Below are 22,618 nucleotides of genomic sequence, written 5' to 3'. Positions count from 1 at the left end.
CACACAATTGGTATTTTTTTGTGATTAAGCCTAAATAATATACAAAGAAATTTAAGTTTTAAATTATAAAATAGGACATTTATATAAAGAACAAATGTTTTAATTTTTTTTCAAAAATAAGTATATTAATAGAAGAAAATATTATATGCATGGTTGTAGGACAACTAAATAATCTGTACAAATATAACTTACAAATAATGCCTAAGGTAATATTATTGAAAAAGGATTTGAGGTAGGGCCCAGGCACTGCCTGGCCCTACCCTAGATCCGTCTCTGCTAAAAATACCTAGCCGCCAATAGTTTATTTATCCTGTCTTCTCCTGTTGCCGTTAATGGTTTAATTTTGCTGTTGGCGGTAGCCATCTTTTTTTTTATTTCGCTTATACTTAATGGATTAATATTTATCGTCGAAAACCAAGTCGAAGATAGATTAAGACCTTTCAACAATGAAGATGGAATCGTTTATGTGCTATATTGGTTTTTTTATTGATGTTTTCTATTATTTTTTGTCATTTATATGTGAAAGTGTTGGACTATTGTCCTTTCAAACTCCTTTGTTTTGACTTTGACAACCAACTATGAGTGATCTAATCTTGTTTATTAGTGCATAGGAACTCATAGAATCAAACGGGAGTCAATTCGGAGCTCTCTAGCAAAAATCATGTTTTTGAGTCGAAAGCTGTCTAGTAGCATATCTCCCCTTACGGGGGCGATATATATCACGGGACGACGCAAATATCACGAGGGCGATATTCGAGCTGATAAAACCTAGTCGACCGTTGGAACGAATCACGGACGCGACGAACACATCTCGGGCGCAATAAATGAGACCGTTGAAGATCCAACAGATACATTTTTAAAGACTTAATGAAGCATTGACACGTGGCACTAGCCGTTGAAGGTTTTTGACACATTCAAATATCTCGCCCGTGATCCATGCATCACGGGGGCGATATGTGTGCAGAGATCAATTTTTGTTTTGTTTGTTAGTGTTTTGTTTGGGGATTGCTTTGGGTATAAATATAAACCCATTTGCAATGTTTTAAGGTTAACGATTTACACATCTTGAAACAACAAACACACATTTTCAAATCACTTGTATTGTTGTAGTTTTGGAGTAATCTTATAAACTCCTAATCATTGTAAGTTAGAGTTTATCTTTGAAAAAACTCACCCCTTGTAGGTTTGTGTTTATCCTTGAAAAAGCACATTGTGAGTTTGAGATTATCTCTTAGATTTCTCCTTGTAAAGTTTGTGCTTATCTTCAAAGCACTATCCCATTCAGTGGATTCTAAAATCTCAACATTTGATTGAGTAGTGGAGTAGGATCGAGTTGTGATCCGAACCATTCTAAATCTCGTGTGTCAATCCTCTAAACTCTTAATCTCTTTTAAATTCTTATTTCCGCTTTAAAGAATTTTAATCTTCCGATTCATAACTCAAAATCCGGTTTGCCATACCCCATAGGGTCTTTCAGAAAGGCTGTTATCCTTTTTTTACGAAAAATTTGTTGTTCTTTCTTTATGAAAAGTTTGTTGTCTTTTTTTTTTTAAAAAGGCCTGTGGGCTAGGGTGAGCTGAGGGGGGACAACAAAAAAGACTGCCTATAAAACTTAGAAAAAGTCATGGGTGGTGGTGATCGGAGGTTATGGCTGCAATTTCAGTAGCAGCAGACATTGAAGAAGTTTGATCGAGAATTACACTTAATTAACAAAACAGTTAGTAGTTTAGTTTTTATTTTCATAAGTAGATTTGCGAATCAAATAAGACGTGTTAGCATATTAGTCTGTTCTATGTTAGATCATCGTGTTTAATTTTCGCATTTATCAAATTTCTTATAAATGTAACTATTACGGATTCTATTTAATAAAATTATATGTATATTAAAAAAAAAACAATGATTAATGTACATTTATTGTTATGGGTATTAGTTAGTATGGCAGGCTCACATCTCTAAGCCCAATGCTTCACTTCTCTTGAAATGGAGTTAAATAATGAATAATTAGACTGATTTTATTCAAACTTGAAACTCATTTTGAAGATACAAAAAAGCTGATGTGAAAGCAAATAAATGGCAGTAAATTCAATGAAATCCCACCCCATTTGCTTCCCCTTCACAGCACATTTTACCAACTCCTCTCTATGAACGAATGAACCCAAAACTGAACTCACCAAATCAATTCAAAAATGGCCACTTCTTCTTTAGCTAAATCCCTCGTCACTGCTGCTCCGTCGCCTGGTCAAATTACTGTTCAAAAAACTTCTCTTATTCCCAATCAAATCCGTTTTTACCACACTAAACGGCGTCGTAATGTCATCGTATTAGCCTCTTCTCGCGGAGAAAACGATAATCAAAACGCTCAGGCTGCTCTTGAGCTGCAGCAAACTCCTTTGCTTAATAACTCTCCCTACGATGTCGTTTGTAAAGACGCTCTTCCTAGTACGTTATTTTTGCTATTTGTTTTTGTTTCTTTTTAATTTTTAATTTTTTGTTTTAAATATTGATTGTTTTGTTGTTGTTGATAGGGCCATTATCGTCTTCTCAGTTCTCCGATTCAGTTTCTGAGGGCTCTCGGCTTCGTGTAGCTTATCAGGTGAAGGAAAATCTGCGAACGTCGTCGTTTTATTTTCCTCTGAGTAATTTGAAAATTAACTTTATTTTCATATTATTTGGTAAAAGGGAGTCGGCGGCGCCTACAGCGAATCAGCGGCCGAGAAGGCGTATCCGAATTGTGAAGCAGTTCCTTGCGAGCAGTTCGATACAGCTTTTGAAGTGAGTGTTTTTTGAAATTGTTTTAATTTAAATTATGCCTCTTTTTTATATAAGTATTTGTATTTTTAACTGAGCATTGTTGTGATTTTTTCCTGTTTTAGAATTAATATTTGCTAGATAGAACAGTTTTGATGTGGAGGGTTAGGTTAGCTGTATTTTTCTTTCAACTAATTTATGGTTGTTGATTGACAATATGTATGTCAAGCCAATATCAATCCACATTTCAGCAATACGAAAACATTAAGTTTATCTTGGACTTCTGATTCTATAATACTTATGAAAGAAGATTTGATTACATGGATCGCCAGATGGAAAAAATACATCGAACCATATGAATAAGAATGGAAAGATGGAATTGTAAATCAAATGCAATTTTCAATCAGTATCCAACAAATTTATGAGGCTGTTTTTTCGTTTCATTCGATTTAGTTAAATGATATATATTTGAAGTTCTTGGTTAGTGTTGTTAAGAATTTAGTATTCTAGCTCGTTGTGGCATAAGCCTATCAGATTATTTGGTAGGTCTAATGCTATATCATCCATAATTTTGATTTTATTCTCCCTCGGTACCAAATTGATAGACACTTTAGGACAAGCACACAATTATTAAGAAATTTAGTTTATCTAGACAAAATGAATTAATTTATGAAGTACTACACTTACCTTTATTTAATATAATAATTTTTTGTCTTTTAGTATTTTTATTTTCTTTTTAATGCATTCTGCTTGTAAATAATGAGGATATATATGACAATTAATCATTCAAGTTATAAATGAATGCCTATAATTTGGAGCAAAAAAATATGAAAATGTTGCCTGATTTGGGATGGAGGGAGTATTAGATTCACTGTCTTTAGCTTCTTTGCCTGTGGTATTGTGTAGTATGCGTTATAAGTATTCTGCATGCTATACAATTGACTTCTTGCTTAATTTCTAGAAAGTCATGCGAGTATTGTAGTGGACTATGAGGAGAGCACCTAAACTGTAGTTAACAATATGGTCATATGAAGGTCATAAAAAGATGCATATTTCAGGATTTGTTGCTGGTTAAAATTTTAATATATCTTCTATTCGTTGCTTTTATAGGCTGTTGAACGGTGGCTTGTGGATAGAGCAGTTCTTCCCATTGAGAATTCTTTAGGCGGGAGCATCCATAGGAATTATGACCTTTTGCTCCGGCACAGCCTGCATATAGTTGGGGAAGTGAAATATGCTGTTCGCCATTGCTTGCTAGCCAATAATGGTGTAAAAGTTGAAGATTTGAAAAGGGTCCTAAGTCATCCACAGGTATGTTGTAATTATTTTTCTTACTTATCTTTTGCATACTTTCAGTGTGTTCATATGTTACCTGGTCATGTTTCAGGCTCTTGCTCAATGCGAGCATACATTAACAAGCTTGGGATTGGTCAGAGAAGCTGTAGATGATACCGCTGGTGCAGCTAAGGTAGGGCTATATGTTTGTTGTTGGATTGCTATTTTCCTTTTGTGAGTTTTTGAGGCCTTCCATTTGAAACTTGTTTTAAAACAATTCCTGCATGTTCCAAAAATTCTTATAGAACACTATGTTTGAGAAATTCTTGCTTAACATAAGTAGATAGTGAATTCTTTGTTGTAGTGTATTATGTTTTCAACTTATAGATAATTTGATATTATTCCAGACAATAATATACAATAAATTGCAATTATTCATGGCCTTTGAATTTTTGAACTTGAGTTAAATCCATTGTACTCGTGTAGCATGTTGCACTTCACAAACTAAAGGATACAGGAGCTGTTGCTAGTTCTGCTGCTGCGAAGATCTATGGCTTGGATATTTTAGCTGAAGATATTCAGGTTTGCATATGAATGTCTCGATATGATGATGTAACATGAATTGATGTTTGATCTGCTACATCTGTCATGGTTTTGTTATGACAGGATGATTGCGATAATGTTACTCGCTTTCTGATGCTGGCAAGGGAACCCATAATTCCAGGCACTGACAGACCATTCAAGGTTTGTCTTTTTGTGATGTAAAATTCACCGCTTTACTGATTGCCCCATATATTTTCTATTGCTGATGATTTTTTTTATCCTCAGACGAGTATTGTTTTCTCCCTGGAGGAGGGCCCTGGGATGCTTTTCAAAGCACTTGCTGTTTTTGCTTTGCGGCAAATTAACCTTTCTAAGGTGCACTTTATCTTCTTATGTTATGTTTGGTATTTACAAAGATGTAATTTGCAGGCAGATTCATGCTTATTTTTTTTGTTATTTTTGTTGAGAGTTGCCCAACATTGATAAAATAAAAGGACAAGAAAGAGTTAATAACGGTAAGGGATTGATCACTCAATTGACTAGTTCTAGTCATTTTGGGTATGGTTAGATTCAAACTCATCTTATATGTATGTGGACTCTCGCTCAATCCATATCTATCATCTTTCTTCTACAAGAATTAAATGGAATCCTGTCACTTTTAACCAGATTGAGAGTCGACCACTGCGGAAACAGCTACTGAGAGCATCTGATGATAATAACAATGGACTTCCAAAGTAATTTCTTCAACATCCTTGTATTTAGTTGCGTGAAAACTTGCATTTGCTAGCTTTTAGACTTGGAGTTTCAGTAATTCGCAGAAAGCCTTTTTTGTTCATTTGCTGGGCTTGCTAGCCTCAGTTTGTTTTTTGTTTATACTTTATTTTCTCTTGCTGCCATATATATTGGTGGGTGGAGTAGAGCTCAGCCTGATATATTTGCTTAATGTTTTGCAGATACTTTGACTATCTTTTCTATGTGGATTTTGAAGCATCTATGGCTGATCAGAAAGCACAGAATGCCCTCAAGCACCTGATGGTGTGTGTTCCTTCTTGACCGTATTGCAGTGAAACAAATTATTACTTTCTGTTTTATTTCTCATTCTTTTTCGATTTCTTCATTCTCTCCTATGTTATTCGACTTTTTAGGTCTCATCTAAAGAATGTGCAGAGTACAGAGTTCATGATGCAAAATTCGTTTAGTTCATCCCACTCGTCAAAAATTGACATAAATTTTCCTTTCTTTTACAGGAGTTCGCTACCTTCTTGCGGGTTTTAGGGAGTTATCCTGTGGACACTAGCATGATATGAATGAGCATTTAACATGGTAACTCTCTAATATCTAAATTGCTCTTTGTTGTCCAAGAGACAATCTTATTCCGATGTGATTTGGTGATGAAATAAGAACTCAGTTCTGAATCATGGCTTTCATTATTTAAATTTGAAATATTGTTCAGCCCAAAAATGACTTCTTATCCTGAAACAATCACTTAGTGAGCACTTATTTAAGAACTAATTTTGACCAATGTCCCAATTATTTGTTTCTCTTGATTTTGGCTTGATCCGGTTTGTCTGATATTTGCTGATAAGAAAATCAGGCCCTTTCTCTCTTCACCATTTCTATAATTCATAGGCTTATATGTGAAATACGTCGCCTTGAGTCTCATGTATATTGTTTAATATTGTGCGGTTTGTGTTTATTTATGTTTCTCATTGGGATTTTGACGATCCTGCTGATGCAGCGGTCCAGGCTCATAGCCTCTCGGCTTGGATTTCATTTTGAATGGACACCAGGAAATGTGATTGAATCCCCGCGGCTTGAATTTTATTTTGATTGGAGAGAAAGGATTGGTGATCTATCTCCATTTACAAGTCTCCTTAGAACCGCTCACATATTTTGTGGTAATCTCCATTCGCAATTTTGTGGCTTCCTTTTCTATATTGCTCATGTAATTATGAAGATCCGGAATGTACTTTTGTTTTGGTTCCATTTTTTTATAATTTATTTGATATTTGATATAAATGTGATTACGTTAAGAAAAACTTAATAAACTATTCATTGTTGGTATTAGTATATGTTATACTTACTGTTAAATTTATCTATATCTTATTATTAACATTATTTTCTTTTCATAACTTTCTTCTTCCTCTTTATAAATTAAGAGAAATGAACACAATTAATTATGCTCTGTTTTAGTATTTTGCATTGAGGATAATAATCAACAATTAATGCCAAGTATATTGAATCTGAGATTAGAAAGGAATTTTGGTAATCTTGTTTATGTGATAACTGTCAAAATGAGCTACAAGATTTAACTACTATATATTTACAATATATAAATACATCAGTTAACAAAGTATAGAATAAAATTATTTCATCTTACATTTAGCCTAAAAAATAGGGAAATTTATTACACTTAACTTTTTAAATTACTAAATACCAACTTTCTCTACTTTTTATCTTCTTCATCTTCAAACTCTTAAAAACCTAATTTTTTTCTCCTTTCTTCCATTAACATTAATATTCACCTTACAAAATCAACACCACGACCCACTACTTTCCGTTGCCCTCTCACTTTTTTTTTGAAACTAAATATAACCATCACTTATTTAGGTATGATATAACATAATGATATTCGTTTATATATACAAAACAACCCTAAATCAGATTGTGAGTATTAATAATTAATAAGTAGATATTAAAAAGAGTATGATAAAATTTAAAGATTGTAATATTTTAAAAATTAGAAGAGTTTTGACGTGTATAAAAAAATTTAGGTATGATATAACATAATGATATTCGTTTACATATACAAAACAACCCTAAATCAGATTGTGAGTATTAATAATTAATAAGTAGATATTAAAAAGAGTATGATAAAATTTAAAGATTGTAATATTTTAAAAATTAGAAGAGTTTTGACGTGTATAAAAAATTCATCATATTTGAATAAAAACAGTTCGCCGTCTGTGGGAATCGAACCCACGACCACATGGTTAAAAGCCATGCGCTCTACCAGCTGAGCTAAGACGGCTCAATTGTTAGATATTAATTAATATATAAATAAAAACTTTAATAAAAGTAGTAAACAGTTTCATCTCCCAGTATCACAAAACCAAACAATTTAACTTTCAAAGTGAAGCCAACCTTGCAATTTATGGGTTTTTTAGATAAATTCCAAAAAAAGATAAAATATTCCCAAGAATACTATCTCCAAATTTTTTTTTGAAAAATACAATTTGTACTTTTTTTTTGTAAAAATGACTTTTGTTATTCTCAAAAATATTTTTTTAATCTCAGAAATACGATTTTGGTTATCCACCGGTATACTAACACTGTTGGTTAACCAAGAAACAAAACTATTATAAATTTAAACCTCAATTTCTATTAAACTAGTTGAAAATTTTATTACAAACCCCTCCGCCTTCATCATCGCAAGAGCAACCGTCAAATAAAACCTAAATCGTCTCTTTTTAAATCTAAAATTATTGATTAACCATTTGTTAACTAACAGTGTACTAAAAATAAGGTCATTGGTGTACCTTTAGTACACCATTGGTTAAATAGTAACAAAATAAAATTCAATAACAGTTAACTAACGTTTTTATTAATAATATATTCAAAATAACGTTTATTACAAGTTACCAAACGGTTTACCTAATGTTAACCATTGGTTATCCAACACCCAAAAACATAACAATTCTCATAAGCATTTTTTCAAACACTTAGAGTGCAGGCAGTGCAACACCAAAAATCGAACCACCACCACATCACACCGTTGTTCACAAAAGAAAAATCAGTTAACTAACGATTGGTTAAATAGCAACAAAATAAATTTCATCACAACAGGCCCGCTACCTCCGGCGACGACAACCAGTTAACTAACGATTTTATTTATAATATATTGAAAATAAAATTTATTACAAAGTTACCCAACAGTTTACCCAGTGGTAACCATCAGTTATCCAACACCCAAAAACATTACAATTCTCATAAGCATTTCTTCAAACACCTAGAGTGCAAGCTGAACATTGATTCTATCTATACAATCACGACAATATACCACAAATCTCCACAATGAACCCAACAAAACTCAAGAATCCAGGCACAACAAAGAATAGAACAACCCCAACCGGAAACCAAATCGGAGCCCCGCCGGACGGCTATTTTAGGTAGAGTATGTCATGGAGGCCGTAAAGCAAGGCTCATCGGCAATTGGACTCCGATATAAGACTCACGTGGTTCTCGCGTGCGTTAATAGGGCTAATTCTGAGCTCTCGTCTCTCCAAAAGAAGATTTTCAAAGTCGATGACCAAATCGACGTTGCTATTGCCGGTCTCACTGCCGACGGTCGTCTCACATGGTTCAACAGTTGCTTCCTCTCTGTTTACTCTTGGCTGCCATGACTTTTATTTGAAGAAATTAGGTTATAAAAAGATTAGAAAAGCATTTGATATTTGTATAAAATCAAAAGTATAAAAATCAAAAAAGAAAAGAACAAATTGTATTTTTCAAAAGAGAAAGATATGAACGTAATTGTCTAATTAAGTTGAGAAGGTGTAGTATTTTGTCTAATTAACCGCAATTTATTGCTTCATTTTATCTGCGCATCACATGCATGAAATATAATATATTAGTTTTCTAATACAGATTTTTAATATTGGTAACAGATCCGAAAATACATTTAAAAATTAAAATTATTCCAGTTCATCCTTGAGAATCATATCACATCCCAATATAGTCAAATAGAATGAATTGAACAATATTTTATAAATATGCTATTATCATAAATATATATAATGTTTCTTGACCCGTGAACTTAACCGCTACAAAATTAAACGATAGCATTCCACAGTTCAATAATTAAAGCAAAAATGAATCCACTTCCAAATCCTGAACTAAATTAGGTAGACAAACCTCATGCACTTCAATTCATCATATGCAGGCCTCATTTACTTACCATAAGACTTCTAATAAGAGATAAAATCTCAGTTCGCATTGCAGCAACAGCAGCTGGGGTAACCTGCGCCTTCACATCAGAAAACCATAATGAAGTCGTGTCTTCGCGTTCACGTTTTCCGTACCAGAAACAAATGGCTCTCGTGGTGGCAGTGACGTATAAGCCACAATCCCATCCATTCAATTGCTGAGGCGAATCAGTATGTTCCATATACTTGGCATGAACCGTTGCATCCGAGGAGGCTAAATATCTAGCAACAGCTTCGTAAAGTCGCAAAGCATGTCTTCCGTTTGTCCCCGAGAAGCTATCGTGATGAACAAAGACATCGGAATTTCTGTCATAGACAAGTAAGCTCCAATGTGATCCACCCTCAGCAAGATTCACATCATCATTGTCGTTGACCGGAAATATCACCAGTTTCTTATCTGCTAATTTGAGGGGTTTGAGGAAATCTTTTAGACACTCAGTATCCGGGCAGTTTGAAATCCAAAAGGCAATCGAAGGTGGAAGAAGTAGGACGTCCTCTGACGGGTGGCTCGACGAAAGATAACTAAAGTAAAACTCAATTATCCGATCATTAAGAAAATGTCGACCACTAAGAATCTCCAAATCTGATTGCCTAAGAACAACATCATTATAGCTGAGAATCTTTTCGTCTGCAGCAGATTTCACCATACCGTAAATTTGTGTATGTTTATCTGGTTAAATCCACAGCCAGGTCAGATAAGGTTATAATGCCATTCTTTTATCAGCGCAAAAGCAATTCGTAGGTTATGATAGCATAAAAAACAGAGTAAGCCAATTAAACAATAAGTTTCAATGCCAGATTGCTAGCTCAATACATTATGGCCTATATTCTCTTGCTATGTAGCACGGAAACGCCAAATTGAAAAACGCTTAAACGAAAAACATCTAAACAAACATAAAACTCGACATATTTCCATATAATATATTTTTCTTAAAGAAAAACACTTAATCATCAAAGGAGTAATTTCTAGAAGTAAACTCCTGATAGACAGTAAACCATACTTTTGTTCACTAATTCGAGTAGAACCTTCTTCCTTTCTATCAAAAAAACTAATCCGTCTAAACGTTCAAATTGTTAAGTGAGACTCCAACATTAATTTTATTATCTCTAATACACTACCTCACGCGAGTGCTCACTGGACTTGAAGCGTGAACAAACAAATAACAACTTTAGTTTGTGCTTTTAATTAATCAAATTGGAGTTATTAAATTCTAGACCTTTAAATCCTCTGATATCATATTCAATAACCAAGTCACCCAAAAGTTAATTAAACTATTAGTTAAGCTTTTAGATGAGAATATAACATTCGTTTTAGTATCTCTAACACTTTCTAACAATCTTATAGAGTTACCGATAAGCGTCGGACAATATTCAGTTAAGGTTGTGTGTTTAATTCCTTCAACAAGCGCTAAAATTCCCCCTCCCCGATGAATTAAAAAAAATATTAGAGAGTTCACAGCCAATTCTAAATCAGCAACTTGTTTGAGTTTCCCTACATCTCACTAAAGATACTTTATGCTCAGTGTTCATTTTCAAAGATTTAAACAATAATAGAATCGATGTTATCTAACATAAGGTGAAAATCAAACACATAAAATAGAAAAACCAAGTACCAGCTTTCAATTGATTGATTAGAACATGGATTGATTAGATCAAAACTAATTAGATTTTCAAGAACAACCAGGTCATTGATTTAACTTATTAACCAATAACAAATTCACAAAAGTATATTACCATATGATATTATTATATAGAAAAATATATATACAAAATCATTATTTACCAGATGTAGGAGCGGTGTGAACCCGACCCTGGGATGACCGGCCAAGAACCCTCTGATTGTACTCCCAAGCACTCGGCTTGGTAGATGAACTCCCCTTTGGTCTATCTCTGACTATGGTTTTCACTCCGGGTTCACTATAACTTGATTCTTCTTGGTGAAGGTGATCGCGGATCATAAGAGATATACTGCGCACCACAGAGCGATCCTGAGCCATCACCTCCTCAACAATCTCTCGAAAATACTGGTGATCCTCTGACTTATCAGCACAACCTGCCTGTTCGAATGTGTCCACCACATCTCTACCCTCAAAACTAGACTTCCTCAAATAATCTCTATGGTTGTACACTTGTCTTATAGTAGGGTTGTCTGACGGATTTTTTTCTTTCAAGGCCGCCAAAATAGCACACGGCTTAACTTGTGCTGCACTCATATCCCGCACTATCAGTTTGGATGCATGACTTAGTCTACTCATCTGACCCTCAAACGCATGATTGTGCATACTCGTAATCCCAGCATTTGCAACGATAATCCATCCACTGCCAAACAATTTTACCGCAATCTTGAAAGTGCATTTGCACGCTTTCGTCTTTGTATTCTTTCGTGCAGCGGAATCAAGATCTCTGGACGATCCTCTGTACCGCTCACCACGGGCACATTTCAGAATCTTTTGCCTCCCCCCATTTTTATGAGAAGAAATAATCAACTCGAAGCCAATATGTTTAGCTATTCCTTTTGCCCACTTAATAGCTTCTGCATCACTTTCAAACGTTTCTCCACTTAAGAATTGTTCACTATAATCGATACCATCACCGCCAATTTTTTTTAATTGAACCTATAAATTGTAAATAACTAATATTAACATTTGCATTAATATTGATAATTAATAAATATAAAATAAATCCCAAAATATCCAAAAAAAACACACTAGGACGCACTAAAAAAACGTCCCACCATAAGGTGAGACATTTTTAGAATGCGTCCCACCTTCTGACTGGACGTCCTCAAAAAACATCCAGCCTAATGGTGGGACGTTTTGTTATCGCATCCCACAATAAGGTGGGACGTTTCCCTTTTGCATGCCATCTGGGAGGACGTCCCACCATATGATGGGACGTTTTGGAAGGACGTCCCTCCTTATGGTGGGACGCAATCCTGATGCATCCCACCTGAAAAATTGATAAAAACAAATTTTCTCGGTAGATTTTTCAGAATCTTGATACTTATTTCCTGACGAATTGGAATTGTAAGCAGCCATTACAGTTTCCGGATTGGAATGAGGTTAAGAGGGGGAAAATTATTATGTTTTGGGAGAAATTCTTAGGTAGACTCAGTTCGTGACGTCATATGTGCACTAAGCCTATCACATTATGACATGTCATTAAAATAGTGGCACAATCGTAATATTACTATTCAAATGTGTAAAAAGTAATAAACAAAAATACTACAGAGCTATTATTTTAATATGATAGGCTAGTACACTGGTGACGCGGTAAACTGAGTCTACCTAAGAATTTCTCTATGTTTTGATTAAAAAGACAAGGAGGTAATTTGGAGGGGGGGTAGGATGTATATAGTAAAACCCTTAATTTATTAAGTAGTTGAAATAGTCAATTTGATCTTAAGAATCAACAAATTTCATTTCAACAAGGAAAGTAAAAGATTGACTAAATTTTTGGTGAAATTTGAAACGACATGGAAACTAAAAGAATTTTATTTAAATTACTAATTAATGTTTTACGTTTAATTATTTTCTTTTTAGATTTTTTCGCAATATTTAAAGATAATTATTGATATATAGTATTTGACTATAAATAGAAGTCTCGTGCATAAATATGATTTTCTCTATTTAATTATAAGTTCGATTTCAATAAAAAAATTATTGACTTTATTTTTCTTCCTACTTAGTATAGCAACTTAATTTAAACACTAAAGAACAAGAATATCTATATTATATATCTAAACACTGATAGATGCATATTTACCATATAATTCTTAGTAATAAATTTTTAATTGATAATTAGTTTAAAGTTTTATTGTCGCTTAACTATTATCTGCAAAACTAAAATAAATTCGTAGAAAGGAGTAATAAACTCAATTTATGACTCTAAAATGTAGCTTAGTAATTTTAGTGCATTACAACTCAAGAGTTTGGATTTACGGCAATTTACAAGTATCCTAATATGGACATAGCAAAACAAAAGATTTTGTAAATGTTATATTTTTGTTAATAAAACTCTACTATTTATCAAATTTATTTATTAAATTAAAAATATATAAATCTAATTAATTTTAAAAATTAATCAATTGAACTATTATGTTTATTTTTATCAAAAAGAAATGTAGCTAATTCAATATTGATAATTAATACTAATTAATATAGTTATAATAATTTTTTTTTAAAAAATTGATGAGTCATGTTACGAGACACGTGATGCGAAACTAGTTATCTTAAATATATAATGTTTCTTGATTCATGAACTTAACCGCTACAAAATTATACGATAGCATTTCTATATTTTTTATTCCACAGTTCAAAAAAAAAAATTAAAAAAAAGAATCCATTTCCAAATCCTGGACTAAATTAGTTAGACAAAACTCATGCATTTCATCTTATGTAGGCCTCATTTACTTACCATAAGACTTTTAATCAGAGACAAGATCTCAGTTCTCATGGCAGCAACAGCAGCTGGAGTAACCTGCACCTTCACATCAGAAAACCATAATGAGTCCGTGTCTTCGAGGTCACATTTTCTGTACCAGTAGCAAATGGCTCTCGCGGTGGCAGTGACGTATAAGCCACAATCCCATCCATTCACTTGCTGAGGCGAATCAGTAAGTTCTGTATACTTGGCATGAACCGTTGCGTCGGAGGAGGTTAAATATCTAGCAACAGCTTTGTAAAGTTGCAAAGCATGTCTTCCATTTATCCCCGAGAAGCTATCGTGATGAACAAAGACATCGGAAATTCGGTCATAGACAAGTAAGCTCCAATGTGATCCGCCCTCAGCAAGACTAACATCATCATTGTTGTTGACCGGAAATATCACCAATTTCTTATCTGCTAATTTGAGGGGTTTGAGGAAATCTTTTAGGCTCTCGGTATCCGGGCAGTTTGAAATCCAAAAGGCAATCGAAGGTGGAAGAAGTAGGACGTCTTCTGACTGGTGGCTTGACGAAAGATGACTAAAGTAAAACTCAATTATCCGATCATTAAGAAAATGCTGACCACTAAGAATCTCCAAGTCTGATTGCCTAAGAACAACATCATTATAGCTGAGAATCTTTTCATCTGCTGCAGATTTTACCATGCTGTAAATTTGTGTATGTTTATCTGGTTAAATCCACAGCGAAGTCAGATTAGGTTATAATGCCATTCATACATAATCAATTTTTTCAGCGCAAAACCAATTCATAGGTTATAGTATAAAAAACAGAGTAAGACAATTAAGCAATAAGTTTCAAGCCAAGATTGCCAACTCAATGCATTATGGCCTATATTTTCTTGCTATGTAGCACGGAAACTCCACATTGAAAATCGCTTAAAAGAAAAACAGCAAAACAATATTTTTAATAAATATAGAGTTTTGAGTTGTATTCTGAAACATAAAACTCGACAAATTTCCATATAACATAATTTTCTTAGAAAGACATTTAATCATCAAAAGAGTAATTTCCAAATGGTAAATTCCTGATAAACAGTAATCCATACTTTTGTTCACTAATTCGAGTAGAACTTTCTTCCTTTCTATAAAAAACTAATCCGTTTAAAAGTTTAAATTGTTAGGTGAGGCTCCAACGTTAATTATATTATCTCTAATACACTCCCTCAACCGAGTGCTCACTGACCACTTTAGTTTGTGCACTTAATCAAATGGGATTAATTGAATTCTAGACCTAACAACCCTATGATATCATGTTCAATAACCAATTCACTCAAAACTATTAGTTAATCTATTAGCTGAGACTCCAACATTAGTTTCAATATCTCTAACACTTTCTAACAATCTCAGAGAGTTACCGATGAGCCATAGCTCAATTGGTATAAGCGTTGGGCAGTATTCAGTTAAGATTGTGTGTTCAATTTCTTCCCCAAACGCTAAAAATTCCCCCTCAGCCCCGATGAAAAAAAAATCTTAGAGAGTTTATAACCAATTCTAAATCAGCAACTTGTTTAAGTTTCCTACATCTCACTACAGATAATTTATGATCAGTGTTTATTTTCAAAGATTTGAATAACAATAGAATCAATATTGTCTAACTGAAGGTGGAAATCAAACACATAAAATAGAAAAACCAAGTACCCAAATCATCATTAGAACATGAAAAACAGCTTTCAATTGATTGATTAGATCAAAACTAATTAGAATTTCTAGAACGACCCAGGTCAGTATATTAACTTATTAACCGATAACAAATTCACAAAAAACTCAACATACGAATAATATTTTGTAAAAGTTATCAAACAAAAAATGGCGCAATTGAAAAAGAAAAAGAATTAAGAGAGGTAATAGTGGAGGTGAAATATAACCTTTGTGCTCAACTTGTGCGCTTTAGCTGCTTTGTGGCCTTTAGCTGTTTGAGAAAAGTTGAAGGAATGAGAGTGATGGGTCGCATAAATTAAAGGATGGGTGCATTTAGATTAACCTCTCTGCCTAAAATTCTATTTTCCTATCACATAATATTATGTCAACTTCCTAATAAACCCTAGCCCTTTTTTCTCAGTTCTTCTTCCTCGGCAGCCGGCTTAATTTTTCTTTTGACGGTAACTACCTCTTTGTTTGTCATTTTAATTTCATAAAATATAATAAATAGCCAAAATTTTTTTATTTTTTTGATGGATTAAAATTTAAAAGTTTTTTTATAAATACAAAAAAAATAAAAATATTTACTAAGATACTACATCCATTTTTCTTAACAGAAATATAAAAAATATTTACAAAAATATAAATTTTTAAAAAATATTTAAAAAATTATATAAAATTTTAAATTTTTCAGTTTTTATATTTCTTTAGTATATAATACGCATATAATCTATATATAATCCGCATATAATACGAATTATATACGTTTTTTTATATCAGATCTAAAAATAAAAATTCCACATCTGAAAAACGAAAGAGATGAGGAGGAAGACCAACTGAAAATCTAAAAACAAACTGAAAATTTAGAAACGAATGTAAAATACATTGATAATCAAGTGTTAGAATTTTAAAATTCAAATCACGAATCATATACATAAATCCTAGATCTATACATATAATAAGAACAAAATCCTAGATCTACACATACAAATTCTAGATTTAAACATACAGATATGATTTCATAACATTTGAAATCTGATTTTAAAAAATAAATACGAACGGCGGCGTGAGTAGTGCAGGGGACACAACGGTGATGATCGTGAGGGAGGGCACGACGGCAACGATCATAGCAGCGGCAGCGGTGATTGTATCAGCAGCAGCGGCGAGCGGAGCAGCGACGGCGGCGTAGAGAGGGTGCGGCGGCGAGTGGAGGAGAAGGAAAGTAGATTGTGGTGGTGATTTTATAAGATGAAGATTACTGTTAGTGGTGGTGGATGTTAATGGAGGAATAGAGAAAATAAAATTAGGGTTTGAGTGGAGAAGATGAAGAAAAAAAAGGGAAAATATTTTTTTGCTAATAAAAGAGATAAAGTGGTATATTTGAAAATATGGAAAACACTCTTGTAAAAAAAAGATAAGATATTATATTTGTAAATATTTTACCTTATTATGTATAGAGTATAAATATTCCTAAAATTTATCACGAAGCGCAATTTAATTATCAAGAAGTAAAGATAAATTGAAAATCTTTCATCAATAAAATGGATTCGTTTATGAGATATACTGGTTTTATTTATTTTTCATTATTTGTCTTTTTTATGAATATTTTATTTTGTCCTTTTTTTATGAAAGGTTTGTTGTATTTTCTCTGTGAAAGGTTTGTTGTCTCCTTTTTAGAAGGAGTTATTAAGTGTTGATTGAAAAGGATGATGTGAGTTCGCGGGTGACTGGAGAAAATTGAACGAAGAGTGATTGAAGATTGCATTTAATTCGCGAAACAGTTAGTAATTTATTTTTATTTTCGTAAGTAAGATATGCGAATCAGAAGTATGTTGTATGTTCCATGTTAGGTCACTGGGTTTAGATTTCAAATTATCCCAGAAATTTCTTACAAATGTAACTGTTTCATATTCAATTTAATAAAATCTGATAAATTCAAAAAAAAAAAAATTACGTCAACTAAATTTGAAACATTACACGGGACTGGTAATGCGATTCGTCATATAAAGACTGTTAATTGAAATAATAGTTAATTAAAAATATTTTATCTTACTTCTAGAAAATATAAATAAGAAATAAGAAATATTAATTTATTAAACACAAATACCTTAGTTATAATTTAGATAATTAAATAATAATTAATATAGTAATAATTAAATATTTAAAGTAGTATATTCTAAAGGCTTAATTATTTAAAAAACCCTCACCTTTAACTTTTTTTTCGTTTATACCCTGACCTAGGAAAATTGTCACATATACTCATGACCTTGTCTTTATGTTTCACCTCGACCCTCGAGGTATTAAATTTACCTCTTTTCATTTGAAAAAAAGTTTAAAATAGTCCTTCATCTTTAGCATATATTCTAATTATACGTCAATGTTATTAATTATACAAAAATCGAATTTTTTTTGAAAATAATAATATTAGCGGTTTTTAAAATTGGAGTATAATTGTAGGTTGTAATTAATAAAAAATATTTTATTTATTTTATTTTATTTAAATTAAAAAATTAATTAATTTTAGGACTTATTTGAGCGTTTTTATAGATGAAGTATTTGTTTGTAATTTTTTTATTAGAAAAAGGTATAAAATAACTCTTATATTTAGTTATTTTCAATAAATCATTTTTTTTTTGAAATTTGGGGTAGAGGTGAAACATAAAGACAAGGTCATGAGTATTTGTAATACCCCAAATATTTTAAGAATAATTAAGTCGTGCCACGTGTCGTGAATTTCGATAAATTAAGTCAAGATGGATCTAGTTTAATGATATCGGGAATTTAAAGTAATTTTTATTGAACGGATTATTGGGATTAAAGGAAAAGGGTTAGAAAATTAATATATAAAATAAATTATAAATCCCGAGATAAGAATTAGTTCGCCAAGGTCCGCGAAATATTTTATAGTATTTGTGATAAAAGTTTCGAGTCAATTGGAGACCTTTTAAAATTTGGACGCGGATGCGTTTAGGACTAAATTGTAAATTTTGAAAAGTTTAAGGGCTAAAATGTAAATTAGCCAATTGAGCCTCGAGAATTGAAATGAAAAGATTATTAATGGAAAATAATAATTTTGGAGTCGTATTATTTATTTGGATATAAATAATACGTACGTAATCGAGATAAAGTAAATAGTTAATCGTTAAGTTAAAATAGAAAGTTTAAAAGAGAATTGGTTTAAGTTAAAGAGATGAAGGATTAAAAGTGTGCTTTAGCCATATATGTATTAGGAATGAAATAGGAAAGGAAAGCTCCAGAACCTTATAGCAGATCATCTTCTCCTTCTTTCATTTCTCTCGTTGGTTTTGAACGGTTCCGTCGCACGATTCCGTTTCTCGTCCGTTTCCGACGTTCTATAGCTCGAATTGATCGTATTCCAGAGGCGAATCACGGTAAGCTTGACGTATTCTCGTTTAAACGGATATATTTTGAGTTATATCGAGTTAAAGTTTTAGGCCACGAAACGATTTTATCGTTTTAATGATTTTAGGATTTAGATATAGCGTTTTGATTATAGATTGAGCGTTTTGGATAAGTTTAGAGCGTTTTTACGCTAATAGCACGTCGGAACGCCCCGGAAAACGATTCCGGGGATCGTGCACGAAAGTGCACGATCGTGCACAGGAGGTGCACGAACGTGCACCTATGTGTGGTGCACGACCGTGCACCAAGGTGCACGAACGTGCACCAGCAGGACGTGCACGATCGTGCACCCCAATGCACGAACGTGCCCCGGACTTTGATACCTCAGCGATTCCGTTTTGATACTCCATTTATATTTACGTATCGAGACTAAAAATCAATAGATTATCGATTAATTTAAGACGTTAACCTAATGAGGTTAAAAAGGGAATTGATTTAGAAATGATGTTCGAATTGTAAACGAGTTAGACACCGTTTATCGGAGTATACGTGGAGAGCACGACGGTTAATGAATTTATAATGTCACGTCTCGAGTCTAGAGTCAATCCTAGAATAGGATTCTGACGTGAGTCAATTATTTTAAAATAGTTTTAGATCCGACAAGGCAAGGAGCCGATGGACCAGGAGCTCGGGGAGCTAGATGTTTCTGAGCACCGGTACCAGAGTATTTTTGGATAAGCGGTCACTGTGAGTTTATACGATTTGCTTTTAAAGTATTTATTTAAGCAATTATTTTATATTGCTTTTTATTTGAATTGCATGTTTTATATGCGAATTCTTTTTATGAATTGCATATGGTTGATTTGAAACCAGTATTGATCCGATGGAACGTGCTACCTATTGGGCGACAATAGGACTGTGTGATCACCAGTTTTGATATGACTCAGCTGGAAGCTGATGATGAATATGAAATTTACGATTGGGTTATGATTTAGATACGCAGAGTGAACTCGGCTACGGTGTAGCCTGGAAGTCCCCGTATCTAGTGGCTGGGCCACCAGCGAGTTGGACTCGCAGTTGATATTTATGATTGGGTTGATCGATTGATTATTAGTATGTTTGAGGATTAAGGTTTCATTCGGATCCTGTACTTGGCTGCACGAGGTTTGAACGCTATTGCATTGTTTTATGCTTTTTGATTTATATGGATACTTATTAGTAAATGTATAAACTCACTCAGTATATTCCCATATACTGACCCCTCACAGTCTTCCTTTCAGGTTAAAGCATTTTGAAGAACGGACTTCCTCCTTCTTGTTCTGGAAGTCCACAATAGTGAAAGGTCATGTTAAAGAACGTTTTCTTCGTAGAGCTGCAGTAGTCGGTAGATGTCTGTATGGGATGTAAGATTTATATTCAAACGGTTTATTTAAATGGGCAACTCTGATTTGAGATGAAAGTATATATACATTATAATTGTTTATAAATAACGTATTTTAACCGTTGATTTCGTAACCAATTTCCATGAGTGAAATTGGTCAAGATGTTGATTAAAGATAGGGCAGAGCCGGACATGAGGTGTCGCTCGGAAAGACCCTAGTCTATAATAATGATTCGCGATGCTTTTCAGAAAGTAGTAAAGATGTTTTAGTATTTATAATAATAAAGTTTAAAAGGGTTTTCTGAAAATAATTTATATAATATATTTAATTCGCGAAAAATTCATAGTGGTTTTAGGCTTGCTACGGTTTCCGGAACTACCACTCCCGTTCCCTAGCGCCGGTCTCGGCTCAATAAATTGGGTCGTGACAGTATTTGTGACAATTTTTCTAGGTCAGGGTATAAACGAAAATAAAGTTAAAGGTGAGGGTTTTTTTAAGTAATTAAGCCTATTCTAAACAAATTTTAACATGGTATTAAAAGTGGTTTATTTTATTTAGTACTTGATAGATACAGATGTTGGATGTGGTTTATAACTTGAGATATTGAGTATTTGAACTTTGATATCAGGTTCGGGTATTTTGATAGGATGTATGGATTAGTGTATGGGACGTTAGTTCGTTCAGATTGTGTGTCCTTGAACTTATTGGTTTGCGGACCTTTTATAGTGTTTGTGGCGCCCTTTGTCTTTCCTGGTCGATGTGGGATTTGTGATTCCCTTATGTTCCTTCTTATTATATTAGTACTTTAACTCTAATAATTATTTTAAATTTTTTTTAATTAATAATTATATTCTAAAAAGTAAAAAGAACATTAACGTCTATATATATCCCCCTCCCCGCCATCTTATATATATATATATATATATATATATATATATATATATTTTGAAGTGGTTTTTTTTATTTTAGGATATCATGTATTAGAAGTTCTGTTTTCTTTTAGATTCTTTTTACATCAATTTCTCTTTTTAACGTTTATTTAGCGATCTAAACAACATTCTATAAAATATTTCACGGATTAACTCATTCCAAAATTCCTAAAGTATATAATTTTTGTTGGCTTATCCCCTTAAAATCCCCCCACTTTTTACCCCCAATTCGTTTGCACCCTCACGTTGTAAAACCACCAAATATACCCAAATTACGACCTTTCACTTTGAATTGAACCCTCAAGCTTTAAATTAGGGGTGGGCATGGACCGGTTAACCGGTCCATGAGGGTAATTTGTAAACCGGTCCATTGTAATACGGTTTTTAAAATTAAAAACCTAAACCTAAAATTTTAAACGGTTAACCGGTAAATTGGTTAACCATAAAAAACGGTTCGGTTTTTCGGTTTTGCGGTTTTTAACCATATAACCATTAGAAAAATTAAAGACAAAAAAAGATATATTTTTAATTCTATTTGATTTTTTAGCAAACAAAAAAAACTATAGAAATTCAAATTATATTAAAAAAAAATATAAATCTAAACTATCTTATAAATAGTTAAATCAATGCAAATATTTAAAACTATTATTATTTACAAATAATTTATGAGTAATATTAAAGCTAGGTTTGTATTTTTTGAATTGTTTGTAGTGTTGTTCACGTCCACTTTCTACTATTTATAGACTTAAATATTTATATTTTTGTTAAGTAAATATTTTAATAAGGAAAACAAATTTCTTTTACAATATTTTCATATATAAAATCTCCTAAAATATATAAATATTCCTAAATAAAATATATGTCAATATATTTTTATATTTAGATTTTATTGTGTATATTTTAAAATCAATATTATTTTATAGATCATAAAATATATCTTATTAATTATTAAAAATATATGAATATATATATATAAACCGGTTAACCGGTTAACCACGGTTTTTAGAAATCCAAAACCTAAACCTAAACCATTAACCATGAAAACTAAAAATCAAAACCTAAACCTAAACCGTTGGACCGGTTAACCACATTTTTCGGTTCGGTTTTCCGGTTTCGGTTCGGTTAATCGGTTTGACCGGTTTTTTTGCCCACCCCTACTTTAAATTGACCTATTTTTACTTGAAAAATGTTCAAATCAATACTTTAAATTTTAGCATATATTTTAAAATAGGACTTAATATTTTATTTAAAACAAAAATAAACCTATTTTTTCAAGTGAAAATAAATCAATTTAATGCTTGAGGGTGCA

At 32.6% G+C, this 22,618-nt stretch overlaps 2 protein-coding genes and 1 non-coding gene across 5 annotated transcripts; 1 reads left to right on the top strand and 2 right to left on the bottom strand.

Annotated features, from left to right (window-relative positions):
* Positions 1-1,988: 1,988 nt before the first annotated feature.
* On the top strand, positions 1,989-6,681 carry LOC126665417 (arogenate dehydratase 2). The gene is made up of 12 exons (XM_050358226.2): positions 1,989-2,439; positions 2,526-2,593; positions 2,680-2,772; positions 3,859-4,059; positions 4,136-4,216; positions 4,510-4,605; positions 4,690-4,767; positions 4,852-4,941; positions 5,233-5,300; positions 5,520-5,601; positions 5,814-5,889; positions 6,305-6,681. Exons 1-11 carry the CDS (start codon positions 2,187-2,189, stop codon positions 5,871-5,873), a joined length of 1,170 nt encoding a protein of 389 aa, XP_050214183.1. The 5' UTR covers positions 1,989-2,186; the 3' UTR covers positions 5,874-5,889; positions 6,305-6,681.
* Positions 6,682-7,524: 843 nt separating this feature from the next.
* On the bottom strand, positions 7,525-7,597 carry TRNAK-UUU (transfer RNA lysine (anticodon UUU)). The gene has a single exon. It is a non-coding gene; the product is annotated as a tRNA-Lys (tRNA).
* An 843-nt stretch (positions 7,598-8,440) lies between these two features.
* Positions 8,441-16,079, bottom strand: LOC126660637 (NEDD8-specific protease 1). Of its 3 annotated transcripts, XM_050354216.2 has the most exons (5): positions 15,863-16,078; positions 13,968-14,665; positions 11,335-12,166; positions 9,524-10,221; positions 8,441-8,969 (listed from the first exon to the last, which is right to left on the bottom strand). In XM_050354216.2, the coding sequence occupies exons 2-5, from the start codon at positions 14,640-14,642 to the stop codon at positions 8,769-8,771; spliced, it is 2,406 nt and encodes an 801-aa protein (XP_050210173.1). In that variant the 5' UTR covers positions 14,643-14,665; positions 15,863-16,078; the 3' UTR covers positions 8,441-8,768. The 3 variants fall into 3 exon arrangements, with proteins under 3 accessions (XP_050210173.1, XP_050210181.1, XP_050210196.1); XM_050354224.2 differs by lacking the exon at positions 8,441-8,969 and having other exon boundaries at positions 9,315-10,221; positions 15,863-16,077; XM_050354239.2 differs by lacking the exons at positions 8,441-8,969; positions 9,524-10,221; positions 11,335-12,166 and having other exon boundaries at positions 13,829-14,665; positions 15,863-16,079.
* Between the last annotated feature and the right edge of the window lie 6,539 nt (positions 16,080-22,618).

Source organism: Mercurialis annua, linkage group LG1-X, assembly GCF_937616625.2.
Source record: "Mercurialis annua linkage group LG1-X, ddMerAnnu1.2, whole genome shotgun sequence".
Lineage (NCBI taxonomy): Eukaryota > Viridiplantae > Streptophyta > Magnoliopsida > Malpighiales > Euphorbiaceae > Mercurialis > Mercurialis annua.
Note: the sequence above shows the minus strand (reverse complement) of the source record. Positions and strands in the feature narration are given on the sequence as shown.